The 21,471-nt window shown below is 34.9% G+C and overlaps 2 protein-coding genes across 2 annotated transcripts; one reads left to right on the plus strand and one right to left on the minus strand.

Moving 5' to 3' along the window:
• Positions 1-724: 724 nt before the first annotated feature.
• Positions 725-6,436, minus strand: LOC122585162 (protein CYCLOPS-like). The gene is made up of 11 exons (XM_043757270.1): positions 5,385-6,436; positions 5,026-5,084; positions 4,808-4,948; positions 4,629-4,677; positions 4,495-4,547; positions 3,635-4,221; positions 2,656-2,699; positions 2,522-2,570; positions 2,210-2,258; positions 1,515-1,643; positions 725-1,125 (listed from the first exon to the last, which is right to left on the minus strand). The coding sequence occupies exons 1-11, from the start codon at positions 5,574-5,576 to the stop codon at positions 1,005-1,007; spliced, it is 1,473 nt and encodes a 490-aa protein (XP_043613205.1). The 5' UTR covers positions 5,577-6,436; the 3' UTR covers positions 725-1,004.
• Positions 6,437-9,792: 3,356 nt separating this feature from the next.
• LOC122584608 (protein SENSITIVITY TO RED LIGHT REDUCED 1-like) lies at positions 9,793-11,446 on the plus strand. Its single transcript, XM_043756668.1, has 2 exons — positions 9,793-9,852; positions 10,371-11,446. The coding sequence occupies exon 2, from the start codon at positions 10,426-10,428 to the stop codon at positions 11,260-11,262; it is 837 nt and encodes a 278-aa protein (XP_043612603.1). The 5' UTR covers positions 9,793-9,852; positions 10,371-10,425; the 3' UTR covers positions 11,263-11,446.
• The last annotated feature ends 10,025 nt before the right edge of the window (positions 11,447-21,471 follow it).

The following is a 21,471-nucleotide window of genomic DNA, read 5'->3' on the forward strand; positions in this document are numbered from 1 at the left end:
TAACTAATACGTACAATATTAACTGGGTACAAATAAACCATTAAATTTTATAAAATAACAAAAAAAAAAAAATTATCAGAAAACTATATTACTAGTTAGATTAGAATTTGTAGCCCCTGATTTCATTGATTCTGATACTTGTAAAGTTAGATGTTGCTACAAATACTATGAAATAGGTTATTATTTAGTTGGATTCAGTGCCCACCTTTTTGTAAAAACCTAAATATAGATACATGAAGTTGATTTTTTAGCTTTTTACAGTAATCAGAAAATAAGAGACAAATTATATGAATCACACCGTCACATCCTAGTACCACACATTAAGTCCTTTTTACTAGATATTACCAGCAATATCACCTGTTTATAAGTCATTTTGCTATGAAAATGGGATTCATCTGAGTTTTGGAGTGTAAATAATGTCAATCGACCCAAGACCTCAAATGATACGATAGATTTTGGTCGAGTTATTTGGTTAATGAATTCGATCCTGGGTTAGGCTCTTTTTTCAAGTGCTGCTTACTATCCAAACCGCAATAAGTTAAACTTTAAACAAGCTTATCCCCCTTTTAACAAAGTGCGAGAATGGATCAAATCAATTATAAACGATAAAATCTCATGAGAAACTATTCACTTCAAATATAGTTCAATAGTTCATATCAAAGTATATTGCAGGTTATTTGACAAAACGTAAAAGCATGATAAACTTTGATCAATGCAATTGCAATGGTCAATTCCAAGAATGTATTCATGTAAACTTTCAATTATCTCAAAAAAGTTACAATGAGTGTTTAACTTACACACAAACCCTAAACCAAGTAGGCAAATTGCACATGCTCTCGCACTTGTGACAAAAGAAAACGAGCATAACAAAAAAAAAGGGGGGTCAAATAATAATAATGTGCGCAAGTGTGTCAAATTTTTCACATATGCAAATATGATCCTTGGATCTACTGAATGTATAGATGGGTAGTACATAAATACTAGATATAAAAAGTATTCACATCTTATCTTCCCGGTTCAGATAAGATCCTTTCGATTTCTTCTAGAAGGCGTTCCTTTTCATCTCTCATCTCCTCATGCTGCTTCTGGAGCTCTTCAATCTGCTTAGTTTGCTCAGAATCCTTCCTGAAATGTATTTCATAGTAGTCTTCTAAGAAGTGCCATTCAGAAATAATTCAGTTTTGTTTATGATCATTATAGATAAATGGATAATCATAGTGTGATTTTGAGAAGTGCCATTCAGAAATAATTGCATTTGTGTTCTCAAACTTGATCATTCTGATTAAAGTTGCTGTGATTTAGTTGTAAGTGTAATAAACAGCTTTTATTTAGGATACACTTCTCAAAATCTTTACTAATCACCAAGTCTATATTGACATGAACTAATTTCTCTAGAAGTAAATTACACAAAAAATTTCTGTACTATTTAAGAAGTAACATAAAAGAAACATTTTCGAGATAAAAAATTCCAACTAAACAATTATAGTATGCAGATTAGGAGTATTTGAAGTTACCTATTCATGAAAGCCAGATTAAGTTTAAGAGACCGCACTTCCTTTTCAAGATTTTCACATCTCTTCAACATAGACTGCATGTCTGATGAAGTTGACGGGGTTTGAGTTCTTCCCTTTGCTTCTGCCATTCTACATCATTATTACATATCATGTCAATGAAAACATGCTCCACCAAATATAAACAGAGGAAACTTCTTGCTACAGAAACAGTGATGTCCTAAGTCCATAACTAGAGGCAGAAAAAACCGAGGTTGGGGTAACGGGTCTATCTGGTATGGGTTGAAATTGGTCACGTCCTTTGCCCCATTTTTTAAATGACTTTAATTTGAAATTAGGCCATCAGATCTGATTGCATAAATGATTTTACTTCAATATATTATCTAATTTTTAAATAAAACGATTTGAGAGCTTTAATGCATTTAAAATACACTTTGGATAATTCTTAACCTGTCTGTCACATTCGAGCAGTTCCCTTTTAGGTTATACTTTATGCGACCCATTAGAGATAAAATATAGCCTACATGGGTAAATGGGTCAAAATTTTCACTAACTAGATAACCCAAAGAAACCCTTCAATACCAATTAAGTTGTTATCTGTTAGCAGCATAGTAACAATTCTGTTCAAAATGACTACGATTAATTCGACATCAATGACATCTCTCCATCCTAAATAAACCAAAGATGACATTACATACTTGCGTGATCTTTCCACTCTGCGCTTCTTTGTAGGATCTCTGCTGTCCACTACATACATTAAACAAATTTCATTTAGTTGCATATTTTAATATCATTTTCTGAAAAGGGTGAAAATTAAATATAACAATGAAATACAAACAAAAGATAACTACGTCTAGCAATCTAAAAGTAGTATATATAAATTTATTTTCATGATTTGAAAGGCCTCGATGAATTATGACAAGAATGATCGTGCACGCATGCAAGTACAAGTAATTTACACTTCGTTATAAAGGAACAAAGAGATGAGCTTAAACTGTTTCCAAATTTACCTGAAACAGCCGAGGTCACTGATCCAAATCGAATTAAATTTTTCTTCTGCTGGAAAACACAACAAATAAAGAATTAGTATTGCATATATGTAAAATGCGCAGTAACTACTATCTAAGTATCAGTAAATGCAAACCTTGCGGTCCTCTTGAAGGTTATCATACATCTGTTCCCTTATATCTGTCAACCATTAGACAAAAGAAGAGGTTATCATACATATCGATAAAAGTGAAGTTAAGCAACATTTTTCCTTTTTCCAATAACCTCCACTCAAAATTTTGTTTCGGACCATGAAAAATTATAGCTTTATTAAGAAAATGATACAATATGCAAAAGCATCTATAACTCTGAATTTAAAGTTTCACATAAATTACTCGAGCAATCTCGGCCTTCTTTTTCCTTGTGAACGTGAATATAGAAGGATGAAATGAAATCAAATTCCATAATGCATAAGGTGCTCAAATATGAGCAGTAGAACTGTAGAAGTGAGTTAAGTTGTTGACTTATATGTATCAACCGAACTCATTTTCTATATAGATAGAGCATTATGCTAATATTAATGTACCAGGATTGAAGGCCAAATGCGAATTGCATATTTCTAAGATACTTGAAAGAGTTTTAGAACCAAATCCATTAATTACCCTTTGGTATCAATGACGAGTAAAGCCAATGATTGTTTCTAAAGTTCATTCCTACCAAATGAGCTAGGATCTAGATCCATTGATAGTTAAGCAGGCCAATTTTGGCTACACTTTTCTAAAAGTCAAATGAGTAAGTTAAAAAAATGACCTAAAACATAAAAATAGGTTGAACGGGTCAAGGGGGTGACATGGAGCAAGGTCAGCCAAAGTGTATTCACAAATCACAATTCTTAAAACCTCCTAAATAGTTTTATTTTAGAGTTTAAATCATGATTGTAGCAATATTGTTAGTTTAATCACCTTTAAAACATCAAATGTATCTATAGATATAAATAAACTTAAGAAAAAAAATGGAAAGTGCTTGTAGGGTCTGCCCAAACCATTGTAATCGGTACCAAAACTACCATTTTGACCTATTTTATCATGAACTGAAATCCAACAAGCAATTAGGTGAATGTAGCTTATGTCTTTTACCTGTACTCTTAATTGGTGTTTGACCCGAGTTACTTGGTCCGTCACATGCATCAAACCCATTTGAGATCACAGGTGCAGCAGCAGATGATTCACTTTGTGAAGGTTCTCTGGATGCAAAACTCATCTGGATCTGATTTGTAGGGGCCACAAGATTTTCCAGCTCAGCCTCTAAAGACTCTTGAACTGTTTGAAACATCCCTGAGTCTTGGATTGTTTCTTGTACCTCATAACTATGTATTCCATTTATATGATTCTGATTCGAATAACCAAATACTTCTTGACCACCATAATATCCTAAAGAACCATCTTCAACTGCTTCTTTTTGAACTTGGTTGCTAAGCTTTTTGCGTTCTAGCGTCCCTTTTAGCATGCTCACAACAGAAGAAACCTTATCAATAGATGAAGATGAGTTGGATACAGGCATGAACCCGTCTAATTGGTTAGGCATGTCATACAAGGAAGCCTCATTGAATGTACTTTGGTTGACGTATTCCTGTTTCAATTCGTTGACTCGACTCCCTGATCCATTTTGCATTGCTTCCATACCTATTGCTGTCTGAGAGTTTTGCATAGCAACATACCTCCTCCTATAACAAGTAGTTGTCAGATAAACATGACGGTGAACTCATAGACATTGAGATAAGGGATGAGTTAATTTCAGAGTCTGAAATCCCATCTGTTTACGTGATTCTTCAATATACAGGTAGCAAAATGGAAGGGGCAGGTAGGGTGGCTGACAGGTCAAAGCAAGCAATTTTTTTTGTATTGTCGACCCATTTGACCGGTTAAAAAGATAACCCCAATCAACTCTTTCATAAGTAAATGGGTCAAAATGACACCTCTAGTTTAGGCATTAATACCTTAATTCAGAAGAACGACTTCTTGTCATTGGTTGAGAACTATGGAACCATGCCTGCAGAAAAAGCAGAGGATATAAGATACGCGTGAAAAATCATTGGCAGGTATTTTGTAAATAATATCCATATGTACAAACCTTGGCTAAGTATAAGTTGCTACCCTGCAACCCCTTTTCTGCCACATTCCTAATGGAAATTTAGATATTTGTTTAGTATGGAAACCATGTCAAATCTCATTGGGGTGAATAAAAATCATAGAAAGACTCGGGATTTATGTAACACAAATTACTTATTACTCCACTAAACTGTGATGTACCTAACAGAATGGTCGTTTGTGCCATTTAAGGATTCACTGACTGCCAAAGAACTTTGTGGTATCAGACTCTCGTGACTTCTCTTTCTTTCAATTGAAACCCCATTTGGGTGACTAGGTAAACTAGCTTGATCGGCATGCATCCTGTGGTTCACAAGAATTTGCATTTATGACAGATTGTTCACTTGCAGAAAACATGAAGACTGGGAAAATAAACTTACATTCGTGATAATTGTCGAGAACGATTATGAGCTAAGCTTGTTGGATTATGGCCTTGATTCTAGTAACCAATATTAAACACTTTAATAAATATTTGAAAAAGGATCATAGTAATGAAATTAACAACATCGAAATAGTAAAATACATCAAAAAATCATGCAATTAATATCACAACAATTTAGAACAGGTAAAAGGATGAGCTTTTTCCTATTCAGATTACCCAGAGAAGACAGGTCTTTTTTTTTTCTCAGATGTACTTGTAAAAGAGATCTAGGATATCAACCACTAGGCCACCTTGGAGGTGGTTTATTATCACTATAAATTACTTTAAAAACATAAATACTGAAATATTACTACTTACCTCTCCAGTAGTGAGCCAATTTTTAAACAGCTCCTCACTATCTGCACGGAAATTATTAGAAAGATTCTTGAAACCGAGCATCTCCATGGTTGGTGCTGGCATTCCAACAGGGCTCTCCATTAATGTTCTTATAAACATATCCTCACTCGTGTTTCTATACAAATCCGAATAACCTCTTCCTTCCATCTCCATGTAACCCTTTTCACCTTTCTGAATGATAAGAAACGTAGGTTCACTCAAATTCTGCTCTCCGGCTCCTAGATTCACAGACGAATTATCAACATATAAAATGGACCACTAGCCTTTACAAATCCTAAAAATTAGTCAACCCGGAAACAAACTACACAATCAACTATTTGAATCAAATTTACAGCAGCAACTACAACAAGAATCAACTACAACAAAAAGAAGCTATCCAATTAGGTAACACAATTTTCAGGAAGAACGGATCCTACTAAGGTCTTTCCTGTTGTCCCTTCTAGCACTCAACTTATGACAAATACATACATAAAAGGCAAAGGGGAACACTTAAGTATTAGGAAACCAGTGCTTAACCAATTAAAAGTCAAACACAATAAACTAACAAGTGGCCGACGTAAACTAGTAGTATAGAGAGAGTATATACGCGTATCTTCTCGGTCAAGACTCTGGTATGCACATTAAACAAAACACATAAGATAGGATCTTTGACTACAAATTCCCCAATATTCCATCTACTCCACATTTGTCTCTTCCCTCCCTCACACATGAATATATTTGAAACATAAACGCTAGCGCAGGATCACATTAAGTTTTCCACACACGATATCGTTCATTCTTAAAGGTGTACGTTTTGGGGACAAGTTTGTCTGTTAGTTGGATTATATGTTCATTAATATATATTGTGAATCAGTATCTAAAACAATGGCGTTATATGATGGTCACATCTATCTATGTTTATATCTATCTATCAATGTATACTGTTACATAAATCAAGTAATCAACACTCCCGTACTAATTAAGTTTAACCAGCACCATATAAGAAAGCCGGCATGTCATCCCCTCTTACATGATTATTTTTAGTCAGGGGACGGTTATTTTTACGTACAACCTTCTACTACATATTAACCAAGAGCTATGATTAGAAAAATCCGTTAGTTTTAATTTCATGAGAACATTAAAGTAGTTTCATAGATGAATTGGAGCAAAAAAAAAAAACTAGAATCTTAGACTTATGAGCATGAATGATTGGTAATTATATATTATATATAAAATGGTACTCGTAATAAAGAAGGAATGGAGAATGTAAAATAATGGGAAATGTTGAATTGAATGCTTATGAAAAAACTTTTTGTGATGATGAAAGGCATGAAAAGGATGGGTACAACTGCCGTTTTGGTTGTGTTTGGCTTTTGGGGATTTTTAAAACGTAGTTGTTCAAAGGCCATTTTCAATGTGCGCGTCACCATTGCGGGCTAAATTTTTTAGTAAAAAAAATACTAAAATGTATGTACTGTATCTATGCATGTTCAACAAGTTTTTAGGAGTTTCATGTTGCTAGCAAATGATTAATAAGTATTTAGGAGTTTTCTTAATTGGTTCAATAGAAACTTACAAAATATATTAAACAAATTTAGCTCCATCAATTGTTCAAGTCTCATGATGAAACGTTTTAAGATGTTTTAAACTTAAGTTTTATTGAGACTGTATGACTGTATAAAGTTATGATACATACTAACAAATTATATTGGGTTCAAATTTTAGAGCGCAAGGTTTTTCTTAATATGTTGTCGTCCACTCAGACGAACTATTAGGGGTTTTTCCTCCTACTATGTATTGGGTGAGGAGAATCTAACATGGACTCAGTTAAAACATCATAGTCTAAACCCTCCATTGTGATATTCGATTCACATTTGTTAAAATAGACGAGCATGGTACCCCGCGCAATGTGCAGACGGTGGCGGGGACGACGGTCTAGTGGTGTCGGTGACAGTATCATTGGTGGTGATGGCGGTATTAAGTGATGTAGGTTGATGTTAAGTTGATAGTAGAATATTTTAAAAGATAAGGACTTAAAGTGTTAATTATTAAAATAAGGGTTTAGAGTGTAAATTAATTCATAAGGACAGTTTGATCATTTTGCATGTAACTTTCTTGTAACAATTTTCTTTTTTGTGTTAGGGTCATAATCATTATATAGTAGTATAGATAGTTTTTTTAACATCTTGAGCTAAAAAATATGTTATAAAAGGTAAACCTTTCATTTAAATATTCAAAAGTGAATATTGTGTGACTATGTCAATGTCAATTCTTAGATTAAACTAGTTTTATAACCGCGCTTCGCTGCGGGTTTTAACATATTAACAAATGATAGACATCTTTATAGTAGAATTCGTGCGTAGAAATCAAATAATAAGTTACGTTAGGTACAAAACAATATGTCGCAAATTATACAAACAACTTTTGATGATATACAAAAGAAATCTAGTATTGATATTGAGTTAATATAAATTGTCCTTGTGTAAAATAATATATAGAAACTAAGGTATCATCTCTTAATTTGAAGTGTTAAAGTATAATTCTACATGCATTAGTTGACAATTAAATAGTATGGCAGTCATTTAGGCCCAGACGCAAGATTATGGATCATCCCATTTGAGTAGTTAAATGTAGGTCCATGCCATGAAGCCCAAGGCATGAAACATGACATATATACATATACATAAGAATTAAAATAAAATACTACGTTATTTGTAAATTGTACGTGTCAAGTGAGAAAAGATTAACCTACCTACTCACCTATGACCTACCCAATACCATCCACCCACCAAGATTTATAAACGGTGGATTTTGCTTTTTTTGTTTCCAGACGTTTCCCCTTCATATATATATATATATATATATATATATATATATTTTTTTTTTTTTCTTATTCAAACACAATTTCAATTTCCCAATCCAAAGTCTCCATCCTTTTATTTCTGTATGCTGTTAGGCTGATTTATGAAAAAAAAAGAATAAAGTACTTAGGCAGCAACAACATGACGAAAACCTTCACCGCCGGGTAAGACAAAAACGGTGTTTCCGGCAAGAAGCTGTCGGAGACTTGGCTGGACATTCAAACAATCCAGAAGTGGTTGCCGGTGATAAATGGATTCGGTTTATAACAATAAATGCCCGTTGATGTGTTGATGAAGAGAAGCTGATGTGTTGATGAATGGGGGAGAATCTGCCAGCGATTATTCTCGTTGTCGGAAAACATTAGCGGTGACCGGATTTTATATTTTCATTCATATTGCTTTTCCTCCCTACTTTTATAATCCATGTCGGCACTGTTTCCTGCAAAAGAGGATCTGAAAGTTTCCAGGTTTTTTTTTGCCGGCGACAGGTGAAGGGTTCTTATAAGCTTCGGCGGCAGTTTCCGGCAATGTAAGGCGTGATGGAGAAAAGGACTATTGATTGATTGATGTAAAGTCATTGTCGGTGGAAAAAAAAATTGGGAGTGGAAAAGATGGGCCCAGCAAAAGATTAGAATAAAACCCGTTTGTGAGAAGGCACGCAGACTCACGCACGGGTTTTAAATGTATATAGAGAATTTGTGAAAAATGGTATGTATAACTTTAAAGAGCCGATGTAATTGACATTTTTCTTTAAAAAAATCATAAAATAAAATATTAGATTATGGCATAAAAATAAGCAAATCCTATGTAATCGACCTTTTTCTCTATAATACTCGTAAAACTTATAAAACTTTAGATTATGGCATAAAAACAAGCAATCCAATGTAATCGCCCTTTTTCTTTATAATGAGAATCATAAAACTTTAGATTATGGATAAAACTAAGCAATCCGATGTAATCCACCTTTTTCTTTATAATAAAAATCATAAACATTAGGTTATGGCAGAAAAATAAGCAATCCCAAACACCCGAAGGCTATATATGAAAATTGTAATAGATATCTATTTATATCTACACTATTCTATAAAACAAACTACCTATCCCCCTTTAAATAATTAAGATTTTAAAATAACCATATTATATATTCTTTATTCACTAATTTAAACATTTTCACTATTTACCTATAATACCCTTAATGAAATAAATTACAACAAAGATAATTTAACCCTTAAAAAATCATATTAACCCCTCCTACATCAATTTATTTACATTCACCATCACGCCGCCACCACTGTCACCGCCTCGCATCGCCACCGCCACCGTCACCGCCCAATATCGCCGCCACCATTGCCGTCGTCACTACACCTTGGTCGCTACCATCATCTCGCCGCATCGCGTGGTCCGTCTAGTGAGATAAAAAACAAAACCCCGTGTGGGCTATTAAGAAGCTAGAACTAGCCCAAACAATAGTTCCCTAAATTCAGCCCAATAACATTTCATCGACTTTTCAGCATTTCTCGTTTAATACTGTTAAGTTAGGCTGCGCAGTTTCCGTGCCTCTTTCAATCGATCCTCTCCTTTTCACCCAGGTAATCCATAATCCATTGATTCTGGTGAAATTTATTTTCTTTGGTTATTGATTTACTTTAGTTGCTTGTTATTTTAGGTTATTAATTTGAGTTCTTCTTTTTTACTTACCACGAAATTGATTAAAAAGTACTCGTATAATATTGAGATAGATAGATAGATGGATAATATTATTAGCAACACTCCACATTGTGGACATACTTCTGTTAAATGGTGTTTGTAATGTCCCAATTTAATTTTCAAGCAATGAGTTTGAATTATAGATTCGCCATCAAATTTATAAAGATCGAACCATCACACTTTCGTATGTATATATCAGCTTATTTTTAGGTGTTCTGTACTTCATATATAAAGTCTATGGATTGTGAACCGATGTCGATCTATGCCTTATTATGGTTCTTAAGAACACTATATCCGTTAAGTTTAGTTTAATGACAGCTTGTTAATTTTCGTTCATCAGCCGTCACATACCAATTGTAAAAGCCAAACTCTATGCTTATTTGTTTCCCATATGTTGCAGAGGAAAGATTGATATGGATCGAGATCGAGATTAAAAAGCTTGTGTATGCTTTACAATGGCAGCGTCTGCAGAAACGTTGATCTCTGACCAACATAAACTAATTGAAGATGAGTGGACAGTCGTTCTGCCACGTCGCAACAATCAAAAAAGAAAGTTCCCCAAGCTTAAACCTGCAATACAACAACAAACACATTGGACTCCTGCTGATCTTGAAACCACCCCGGAAAGAGAACTTCAGTTGATACAAAAGATGCAAAACTCCATCGAGAAACTAGAGAATTCTCGGTTCTTTAGTGTTTTTCTTGATCAAATCCAAACTTCTGAAGCTTCAAACCATTTTGATAACCTTACTGGATCAGAACACAAGTTAAAGATGGTCATTTATGGTATTGGTAGCATTGAATCGTTTGAATCACCTCGGTTGCAGCTTAGTCTTGCGATTCTTATGAAGAGGAAACTTGATTGGATTGGAGACATGGAAGTGTTTGATCCAGTTATTTCATTGACTGAATCTAAGGTTATGGAACATCTCGGGTGTAGTGTTCTTTCGGTTAATGAACAAGGTAGGAGGCAAGCTGTGAATCCTATCCTTTTTTTTATGCCCCATTGTGAAGCCGAGCTATACGACAATCTTTTAAAGACCAACTGGAGGTACGACAATCTAAACAAAATCATATTATTTGGCAATAGTTTTGAGAAATATGAGCAACATGGATCTATGCTTGGGAACCCAGCTTTGCTTGATTCAAGGAAACATATACTTGCCATACAACCATTCACAAAAGAGTTTGAGATTTGTACTGTCTCGGATGATTATTATCGAGCCTTTCAGGGTTCAAGTTGGCATTTTTTTAGTGTCCAACCCGACACAAACTTGCAATTAGCATTCTAAAACAGCATATTGGGTGTTAGACCGTGTAATAGATGATTGAATACATAGATTATGTGCATGATTCAGCATTTATGTTATTTACAATGTCTTGGATCTTCTGCAAATGGTAGCTACACCACTTTAAGTTGTAACTTCTGGTTCGAAGTCCACATTTGGCTTATATTATTTCTTATTCATTTCTTTATCATTTGTGTCGTTTGCATAAGGTTTTCATAGAAACAAATTTGTGTAGAAGTTCTAGATATCGGAAATTGATATGTGTATATATCAATAGGAGTTCATAGCTAATGTGTATATATCAACGGGCCTGGGTTTGGAAATTAAGTTGCAGGTTTGGTTTAGAGAATTCTGCAAGGTTGATGTTACAAATAAGATCTAGGTCATTATCTTCCTCTTTCCATCTTGGAAATTTTTTTTGAAATGGACATTTTTGGAGGGTAGTTTGTCAAATAAGTTTTGGCTCAAAAAAATTTATGGAACAAGGTAATCCGGTAGTGCTACTACCGGACTCAAAATTCCCCTTCGAAACCGGTAGTGGGAAAACCGGTGTCAAGTTGAATATCGAGACCGGTAGTGCCAATACCGGTCTCACAGTGGTATTGACAAGCTTTTGCAGGCGATTTGACGTGTTGTAGGCACTTTTGAGGAGAGAGACTGAGACTGGTATTGGCATTGTTACATAAATCCCTGTTACAAAAACTCCCCAAATCCCTGTTACAAAAACATACATTATGTCCAAGTAAATCCATACCCTCTTTGGCTCATCAGTTTCAGCATTTGTCTTCTTTCTCCTAGTGGTTTCTTCAGATCTTCACAAGTGGATCAATTCTTTGGCAGTTGGAGCACCACGAGATATTCATTACCAGATTTTTCTGTTGGAATTGGCCCTGGCAGTTTGATGTCTGCAAATTCAGATGGCTCCTTGTTTCCAATGTGATCTGAAATGCTCCCACGTTGATGATATTCAGACAAATTAGGATGCAGCCAATGCATCGAGTCTTGTTAGCCCTATAAGTATTTGGCCTCTAAATCACTGCCTACAATAAATAATGGCAATTATTATAGTAGTATACTTGAGTTCGACACCTTTCATAACCCGACTCACGTCATCTCCGGTATTGGAATGTGCAGTATTTCTAGTAGTCTTTGGCCATCAAAAAGGCTCTCTAAAACAACGAAAATGATTCCATTTAAGAAGACGTGAGCGGCATCATAATTCTAACATATGAGGAATATTTCCGGCGAGGTTATTATATATATATATTGTTGGAAATTTTATGCAATAACATAGAATATCCAAGTTAATAGATATGTTAAAAGGAGTTGAAAGAATAATTAACTAATGTGAGTGTGTCCCACATTGGTAGAAGAATAAACATTAAGTATGTTTATAAGGAGGAGTGTTGGAGGAATTATAATTCCTTATAAGGGGCTACACCCCAAGTGAGCTAGGAGGGTGCGAAGCACCCGATGCGCCCGTGCCCGGGACCGGGACCATGGGCGATGAGGCGTAATGTGGCGTTTTAGTGGCGCACTTTGCAACCAACATATGTCCCACTAAAACATTCACTAACCAGTTTATATATAAACTGTACTTAGTGGTGTTTTGGTAGTTCAGCAACAACAAAAACACTCTCTCAAACTGGATCATCAACCAGATTTTCTTCATTTCGTTTTGTTCTTGAAGGCATAATTCCGGGTTGTGGTTAACTCCGACAGTACAATCTGTTTTGGCTGTTGTACCCTGGGAAACTGTCGGGTTCACTTGGGTGGCCCGAAATCAGTTTTAAGGGACCTTGGTTTAACCATATCCTCAGCCCGTTTTTTGCCTTTCTTTCTATTTCTGTTATGTTCTTGTATTGTTTAGTAGTACTTAATTTACTTGTAATTTAATTATTGTAATTCGAATGTATCTTCAATAAAATTGTTGTTTTCTTGAATGGTGTCCAACAATCTTAAAACTGATTTTCTTTCTTCACCATTCTGTTAATTCGAATTACAGAAATATGTTTTCCAAAACTTTATTATGTACTTTTCTGTAAAGTTATTCATTTAAATTAGTCTTTACTTTCTGCAAGTTTTTTAGTAAAACTTTGATTGTTCTATTTCAGAAATGGCTACTGAAATGAACTCCTCTACTAATGGAACTACTTCTTCTACCACCACCAACACCGTTGGTGCAAATGTTTCTCAATCTGTAGGACTTACTGTCTCTACAAGCATGGGACCTTTAGTAGGTACCCAAGCTGCCCAAACTATGGCCAACCACTGTGAAAAACCAGAAAAGTTTTCTGGAAACAACTTCAAGATGTGGCAACAAAAGATGTTGTTCTATTTGACCACTTTGAATCTTGCGAGATTCCTAACTGAAACAGCACCTCAAATTCCTGAAGGTTCTACTGATGCTCAATCAGTAAGTGCTGTTGATGCATGGAAGCATTCTGAATATCTATGCCGAAACTATGTGTTAAATGGTCTAGTTGATTCACTGTATAATGTATTTTGCAAAATAACAACTGCAAAAGATTTATGGGAATCTTTGCAAAAGAAATACAAAACCGAAGATGCCGGAACTAAAAAGTTCATAGTTGCAAGGTTTTTAGAGTTTAAAATGGTTGACTCTAAAACTGTTATGGCACAGGTTGAAGAATTGCAAATCATAATCAATGAAATCTTATCAGAAGGAATGGTTCTTGGTGAAACATTTCAAGTTGCTTCCATGATTGAAAAGTTGCCCCCAAGTTGGTTGGATTTTAAAAATTACCTTAAGCATAAGCGAAAGCAAATGACCGTTGAAGAGCTTGTTGTTCGTCTTCGAATTGAGGAAGACAATAGAGGTGCTCAAAATGGTGGTCATATTGAAGGTCTTGCTAAGGCCAACTTTGTTGAACATGGACAAAATTCCAAAGGAAAAGGTAATTTCAAGGGTAAAGGGAAAGGTCCTATTAAGAAGAACAAAGGAAAAAGGATGGATTTGAGTCCAAAGAATGGTGGTGTGAAGAAGAAGGTTAGTTTGTTCAAAGGGAAGTGTTACAATTGTGGTGAATCTGGTCACCGAGCTGATCAATGCAAGAATCCAAGGAAGGAAAGGGCAAATATGATCGAAGATAACATGGCTCTTGTTGCTATGATTTCTGACCTCACGGCTAAGTTGGAAGAGGTCAATCTTACCACCGATGGAATCAAAGGATGGTGGGTTGATACGGGTGCAACCCGTCATGTGTGTCCGGATAAGACTATGTTCCATAACTTGAAAGAAATATTCGGTGAAGAAAAGTTGTATATGGGAAATGCCGCCACCGCCGATATCAAGGGTGAAGGCGATGTGATCCTCAAGTGGACTTCGGGGAGAGAGCTCAAGTTAACCAATGTGTTGTATGTTCCCGAATTGCGCAAGAGTCTTGTGTCGGGTTGGTTGCTTAACAAGAATGGGTTTCGTTTAGTGTTTGAAAGTGATAAGTTTGTGTTAACTAAACGTGATTTGTATGTTGGTCAAGATTATGCCCTTAATGGGATGTTTAAGCTCAATGTTGTACCTATTAAGCAAGTGAATGAAAATGCTTCTACTTCCGCTTATTTGATTGAGTCTTCTAATATTTGGCATAATCGTCTTGGACATGTGAATTTTAATTCAATGCGTCGTTTAATTAAGTTAAATTGTATACCATCTTTTAACATTGATTCTAATTCTAAATGTCCAACTTGTGTTGAAGCTAAACAAACCACGAAATCTTTCAAATCTATTGAACGAAACACCGAGCCACTTGATTTAATCCATACCGATGTATGTGATTTTAGATCGATTCCCACTCGAGGTGGTAACAAATATTTCATTACATTTATTGATGATTGTACAAGATATTGCTATGTATACTTACTAAAAAGCAAGAATGAAGCAATAGATAAGTTTATCTTGTACAAAAATGAAGTTGAGAATCAACTCAACAAAAAGATTAAAAGATTAAGGAGTGATAGAGGAGGTGAATATGTTTCTCCATTTGCTAAAATTTGTGCTCAAAATGGTATTATCCATGAGCAAACAGCTCCTTATACCCCACAACAAAATGGCATTGCTGAAAGGAAAAATCGAACTCTTAAAGAGATGATGAATGCCATGTTAATAAGCTCGGGCTTAGGACAAGATATGTGGGGAGATGCAGTTTTATCGGCAAACTATCTTTTGAACAAGATACCTTTCAAGAAAAAGGATGTTACACCTTATGAGTTATGGTTTAATAGAAAACCATCCTATAAGTTCTTGAAAGTGTGGGGGTGTTTAGCAAAGGTGGTGGTTCCACCACCTAAAGTTCAAAAGATAGGACCAAAAACTGTTGATTGTGTATTCATAGGATATGCTAAGCATGGTAGCGATTGTGAATCCTCAAATCTTGTTGAACATAGTAGTGCATATCGGTTTCTAGTACATGAGTCTAAGAACCCGGAAATACACAAAAACAGTATACTTGAGTCAAGAAATGCTTCGTTTTTTTGAAAATGTGTTTCCTCGTTTGGATCGAGGAAAAGCTTCTACATCAACTCCGGTTGATAAGTAGAACCGCGAAGAAGCAAAAGGCAAAAGATTGAAAAATCTTTCGGGCCTGATTTTGTTTCTTATATGGTTATGAGTGAACCTCAAACATATCATGAAGCGGTTACTTCACAAGAAGCGCCTCAATGGAAAGAAGCCATTAAGAGTGAAATTGATTCTATTTTGCAGAATCATACTTGGGAATTAGTTCGTCTTCCACATGGTTGTAAACCACTTGAACATCGTTGGATATTCAAGAAAAAGATGAAATCTGATAGCTCTATTGATAAGTACAAGGCAAGACTTGTGGTCAAAGGATATAGACAAAAGAAAGATCTTGATTACTTTGACACATATGCGCCTGTAACTCGAGTAACTTCGATCAGATTGGTGCTTGCGATTGCAACATTGAGAAATTTGGAAATACATCAAATGGATGTAAAAACCGCATTTCTCAATGGAGAGCTTGATGAAGAAATATATATGGAACAACCTGAGGGTTTTTCCGCTCCTGGCCAGGAGGACAAAGTTTGTAAACTTGTCAAGTCTTTGTACGGATTGAAACAAGCTCCAAAGCAATGGCACCAAAAGTTTGATCAAGTCATGCTCGATAATGGTTTCAGGATTAATGAGTGTGATAAATGTGTTTATGTCAAAGACATATCTAAGGGATATGTTATACTTTGTCTATATGTCGATGACATACTCATTGTGGGTAGTGATGATAGTATGATCAAATCTACCAAAGACATGTTGAAGGCGAGATTTGACATGAAGCAATGGGTTTAGCAGATGTCATTCTTGGAATGAAAATTACTCGAACCCAAGATGGTCTAGTGTTAAGTCAATCTCACTATGTGGACAAGATCCTTGAGAAATTCAGTCCCGAGGACTCAAGAGTCGCTCGATCTCCAATAGATACCACGCAACATCTATCGAAAAATAGAGGTGAAGGTGTTGCTCAATTGGAGTACTCAAGGGTAATTGGCAGCTTAATGTATCTTATGACAAGTACTAGGCCTGACTTAGCCTATGCTGTTAGTAGGCTAAGTAGATATACTAGTAATCCTAGTTTGGAACATTGGAAGGCTATGACTAGGTTACTAAGATACTTGAGATATACAAAGAATTATGGGTTGCATTTTGGTCGAGATCCAGCTGTATTGGAAGGATATAGTGATGCTAATTGGATATCCGATATAAAGGATTCCAAATCCACAAGTGGATATGTATTTACTCTTGGAGGAGCAGCTATAACTTGGAAATCGTCCAAGCAAACGCTAATTGCTAGATCCACGATGGAATATGAATTTATAGCATTGGATAAAGCTGGAGAAGAAGCAGAATGGCTACGACATTTCTTGGAATATGTTCCAAGATGGCCAAAGCCATTAACGGCTATTTGTATACATTGTGATTGCCAATCGGCTATTGGTAGAGCTCAAAATACAATGTATAATGGCAAGTCAAGACATATTCGTCGTAGGCATAATAGTATACGACAACTGCTCACAACAGGGGTTATCACTGTTGACTATGTTAGGTCAAAGGATAACATTGCAGATCCGCTAACTAAAGGTTTAAGTAGTGAGGCAATTTATAAGTCATCAAGAGGAATGGGACTAAAGCCCATTGAGTAAATTTGTACGAAGGAAAACCTAACCTAGATGTAAATGGAGATCCCATGATCTAGGTTCAATAGGACAACCTAATTGTACGAATAGAGGAAGTCATTGTGGGGAGTACCCCAAACATCAAAGGGAGTTTACAGTCACTGTGGGGGGAGAACCCACCACAATAAAGTGAGTTGCAAATTTTTCCTAGTCCATTCCTATATCAAATCAATGATATCATAGAGGTTAAGCTTATAGCTTTTAATGATTGTGAGCAATCACCTATGTTAGAGAGAAGTGTGGTCACTTCGAATGGAATTGTGGGGGCGCAATTCCTAGAGCTCTCGCAGAACCAGGATAGTGTTCCATGACCATAACGGACACGAAAGTGAGGGGTTAACCAGACTAGGGAAAGTATTGTGTGATGTGCAATAACGTCTACGTAAAAAGGAGTTAGTTCAAAGACATCAAGTTCTACTAACTGCTAGGAGACTAAGTGCACTCACAAAGGAAAGTTCAAAGGGTAACACCTACTTATCCTGCAATACTTGACTGTCGGAATTTATCTTTAATAACCATATCTATTAATGTGGGGGATTGTTGGAAATTTTATGTAATAACATAGAATATCCAAGTTAATAGATATGTTAAAAGGAGTTGAAAGAATAATTAACTAATGTGAGTGTGTCCCACATTGGTAGAAGAATAAACATTAAGTATGTTTATAAGGAGGAGTGTTGGAGGAATTATAATTCCTTATAAGAGGCTACACCCCAAGTGAGCTAGGAGGGTGCGAAGCACCCGACGCGCCCGCGCCCGTGCCCGAGCCCGGGACCGGGGGCGTGGGCGATGAGGCGTAATGTGGCGTTTTAGTGGCGCACTTTGCTAGTTCAGTATGGCTCGGTTATGGCTTACATGGCTTGATTATGGCTAAGTGGGTAGTTGTATATGGCTCAGTGGGTGGTCTTATTCCAGGCCTTGCACCTGGCAGGACACTTGACTTAGCCTTAAGTGTAACACATGTTGTTTAATCATGCAAACCAACATGTGTCCCACTAAAACATCCACTAACCAGTTTATATGTATATAAACTATACTTAGTGGTGTTTTGGTAGTTCAACAACAACAAAAACACTCTCTCAAACTGGATCATCAACCAGATTTTCTTTCATTTTCTTCATTTCGTTTTGTTCTTGAAGGTATAATTCCGGGGTGTGGTTAACTCCGGCAGTACAATCTGCTTTGGCTGTTGTACCCTGGGAAATTGTCGGGTTCACTTGGGTGGCCCGAAATCAGTTTTAAGGGACCTTGGTTTAACCATATCCTCAGCCCGTTTTTTGCCTTTCTTTTTATTTCTGTTATGTTCTTGTATTGTTTAGTAGTACTTAATTTACTTGTAATTTAATTATTGTAATTCGAATGTATCTTCAATAAAATTGTTGTTTTCTTGAATAGTGTCCAACATATACATATATATATATATCTCTTCTATAAAGCAATATGCTTTTTACCAAATCTTATGTGTATGAATGTATGATATAAGTTGAGGAAACTTTTAACCTGTACACTGTTGCATCTTTTACAACTTTCTTACATAAAAATATTCAGATATATCTAGAGGTTACTAACAATATACATTCTCTGCTAATGTCTTTTATGGTACGAATAAGCTACAGAAATTTTACGGTAACAAAGTATGTTTCCATTGTTTCATTTTTTCCATTATTAAATCAACTTTACATTGCATCAAACAAAAAAAAATTGAAACAGCAATTCCATTCAGAAGTGTAGCTCGGTCGCATATTCAGAAATGTAATCCACTATCATCACTCATTTTGTGATTGTTAAATTGATATCTTCTTGTTACATTTTTGTTGTTTGCCTTTGGCTCCTTACCTAGTTACCTTGCATATTAGACCAATGAATTAATGTGTACTTCTGATGGTTAGCACATAGTTATATTTCAGTGATTTCTTTCGAAAAGTAATACATGAGTATTGAGTATTGACCTGTCACGCTTGACAATCGAACCATTGTAATGAATGGGTGTTTTTTTTATCTCGATCATTTTTCACGGTTGAACTTATCATATGATATTTGAATTATGTCTATGTTTAGGTTATTGGATGTAACTAACTAATAAAAACTTACATGTGACAACTTATATGGTTGCCACATATACCAGAGTACATCCAATACCTAGAATGTGAAAGTTCATTACATTACATAGACATTTTACGAGATCTTTACATAACATAGACATTTTGTCATAGTTAGTTACATCCATAGGTAATAATCCTTTGAATTATTGCATGGTACTCCATTTATAGGCATGTGATAGTTGAGGTTTTTTTCTTGGGCCGTGATATTTACACAGAGACTTTATCTGTATTCAGGGAAATTAAATATAAAAATGACATGTATGCCCTTATTTCTTACTTTTTATGTTTGACTCAAAAGTCAAAACTCAACCCAATTTCTTCTTCTCTCCCGATGTTTATCTTCTTCCTCCTTAACTATTATCAATTCTCCCCTCATCTATACGCAATCTTTAAATCATTCATTAGAATAATAAGGGTAATTGAAAAGGTTTAATCGAATATTACAACAAAGTAGAGTTGTTTTGATAGCAAAAATAACAATCGATTTAAAAAGTGAGAAAAAAATTAAATCATAGTTGTTAAAAGCGATCGCCTGGTGCACCTAGGCGCAAGGCGTAGGCGAGGCGAAGCTCCAACGCCTAAAACTCTAGGCCCAATTGTTTATGAAAGAAGGGGGTCAACGGTGGTCGACGGCAACAACAAAAGGTCTAATCAGTCAAGATTTAGCGAGATCTATCAAGATCCGGCCAAATCATTGTTGAATCTGATTTTTCCGGTCATTATTTACCGAAAGTAAATCTGGAAAAAATGTAGAAGAAGAGAAAGAGAACAAAGGAGAGAGGGAGAAATAGAAGATGACAAAAACTGAAAAAGCAAAAAGATGTAATGAGAAAGTTAAAGGACAAAAAGACAAAGACATCTTTATTCTTATTTTTGTTCCCATTATTTCTATTTTTATTGCAAAGTTTATATTAACATTATTTTTATTCTACAAATAAGACAAAAATAAGTATTATTAGTTGTATTAGTATTATTGCATTATAAAAGTTATAGTTTAGTATTAAGTTATTAAATAATGTTTTCATTGTTATGTTTTTTTTATTTATAGTCTATTTTTAGTCATACAATTTCAAAAATTTTAATATTACATATATATAAAAGTAAAAACCTAATTCGAATTTGAACAATTTGGCATAAAGTTTTTGGTTGAATGATTTACGGTTTTTTTGAACTATAATTGGTTTATAAATGATATTTGATTTGTTCTACTATTATTTTCACTATATATAAATATTTTATATTTCTTTACTTGAATGCGCTTATTTTTTTCGGGCGAGCGCTTTTTTTTCGCATCTCGCCTTCGCCTCATTAGAGGTCTTTGCGCTTTAAGTTCGCCTTCGCTTTTGACAACTATGAATTAAATATTTAAAAAGTAAATTCTAGTTACCCACGTCTTCTTATACCTTTGATTTATTTTTTGTTACACTGGAAATAAATGCAATAATCGTTCTAAAAAAATAATACTAAGTATTTCTTTATAACTTTAAGCACGTTGTCAACTAAAAGCTTCACAATGATTTTGAAACATTACTTGATGTTTCATATATTTTTCGTCTTCTTGAGAGTAAACAATTTAACTTTATGTGTAACTTTATGTGTAAAGAAGGGTCACATCTATGGATGATCTATCTATAAAAGAGATACGATTTATTTGGTTTTTAATATTATAAATAAAGCAAGGGTACTGTTGTCTTTTCATTTCAAACTTTATTGTACGGATAAAAAATTACCTTGAAAGAATCAACACCATTTTATTCTGCAAAGTCAATCCAAAGAAGTTGTGAAATAGGACTTTGTCAACAAGTAGCATGAATAATTGATCGTAAAAATCATAATATATATATTTTTTTACTTATTGGAATATAAATTGCCAAGCATTCAAATAGTTGATTATTATTATTATTAT

The sequence above is a fragment of the Erigeron canadensis genome, chromosome 1 (genome assembly GCF_010389155.1).
Source record: "Erigeron canadensis isolate Cc75 chromosome 1, C_canadensis_v1, whole genome shotgun sequence".
Taxonomy (NCBI): Eukaryota; Viridiplantae; Streptophyta; class Magnoliopsida; order Asterales; family Asteraceae; genus Erigeron; species Erigeron canadensis.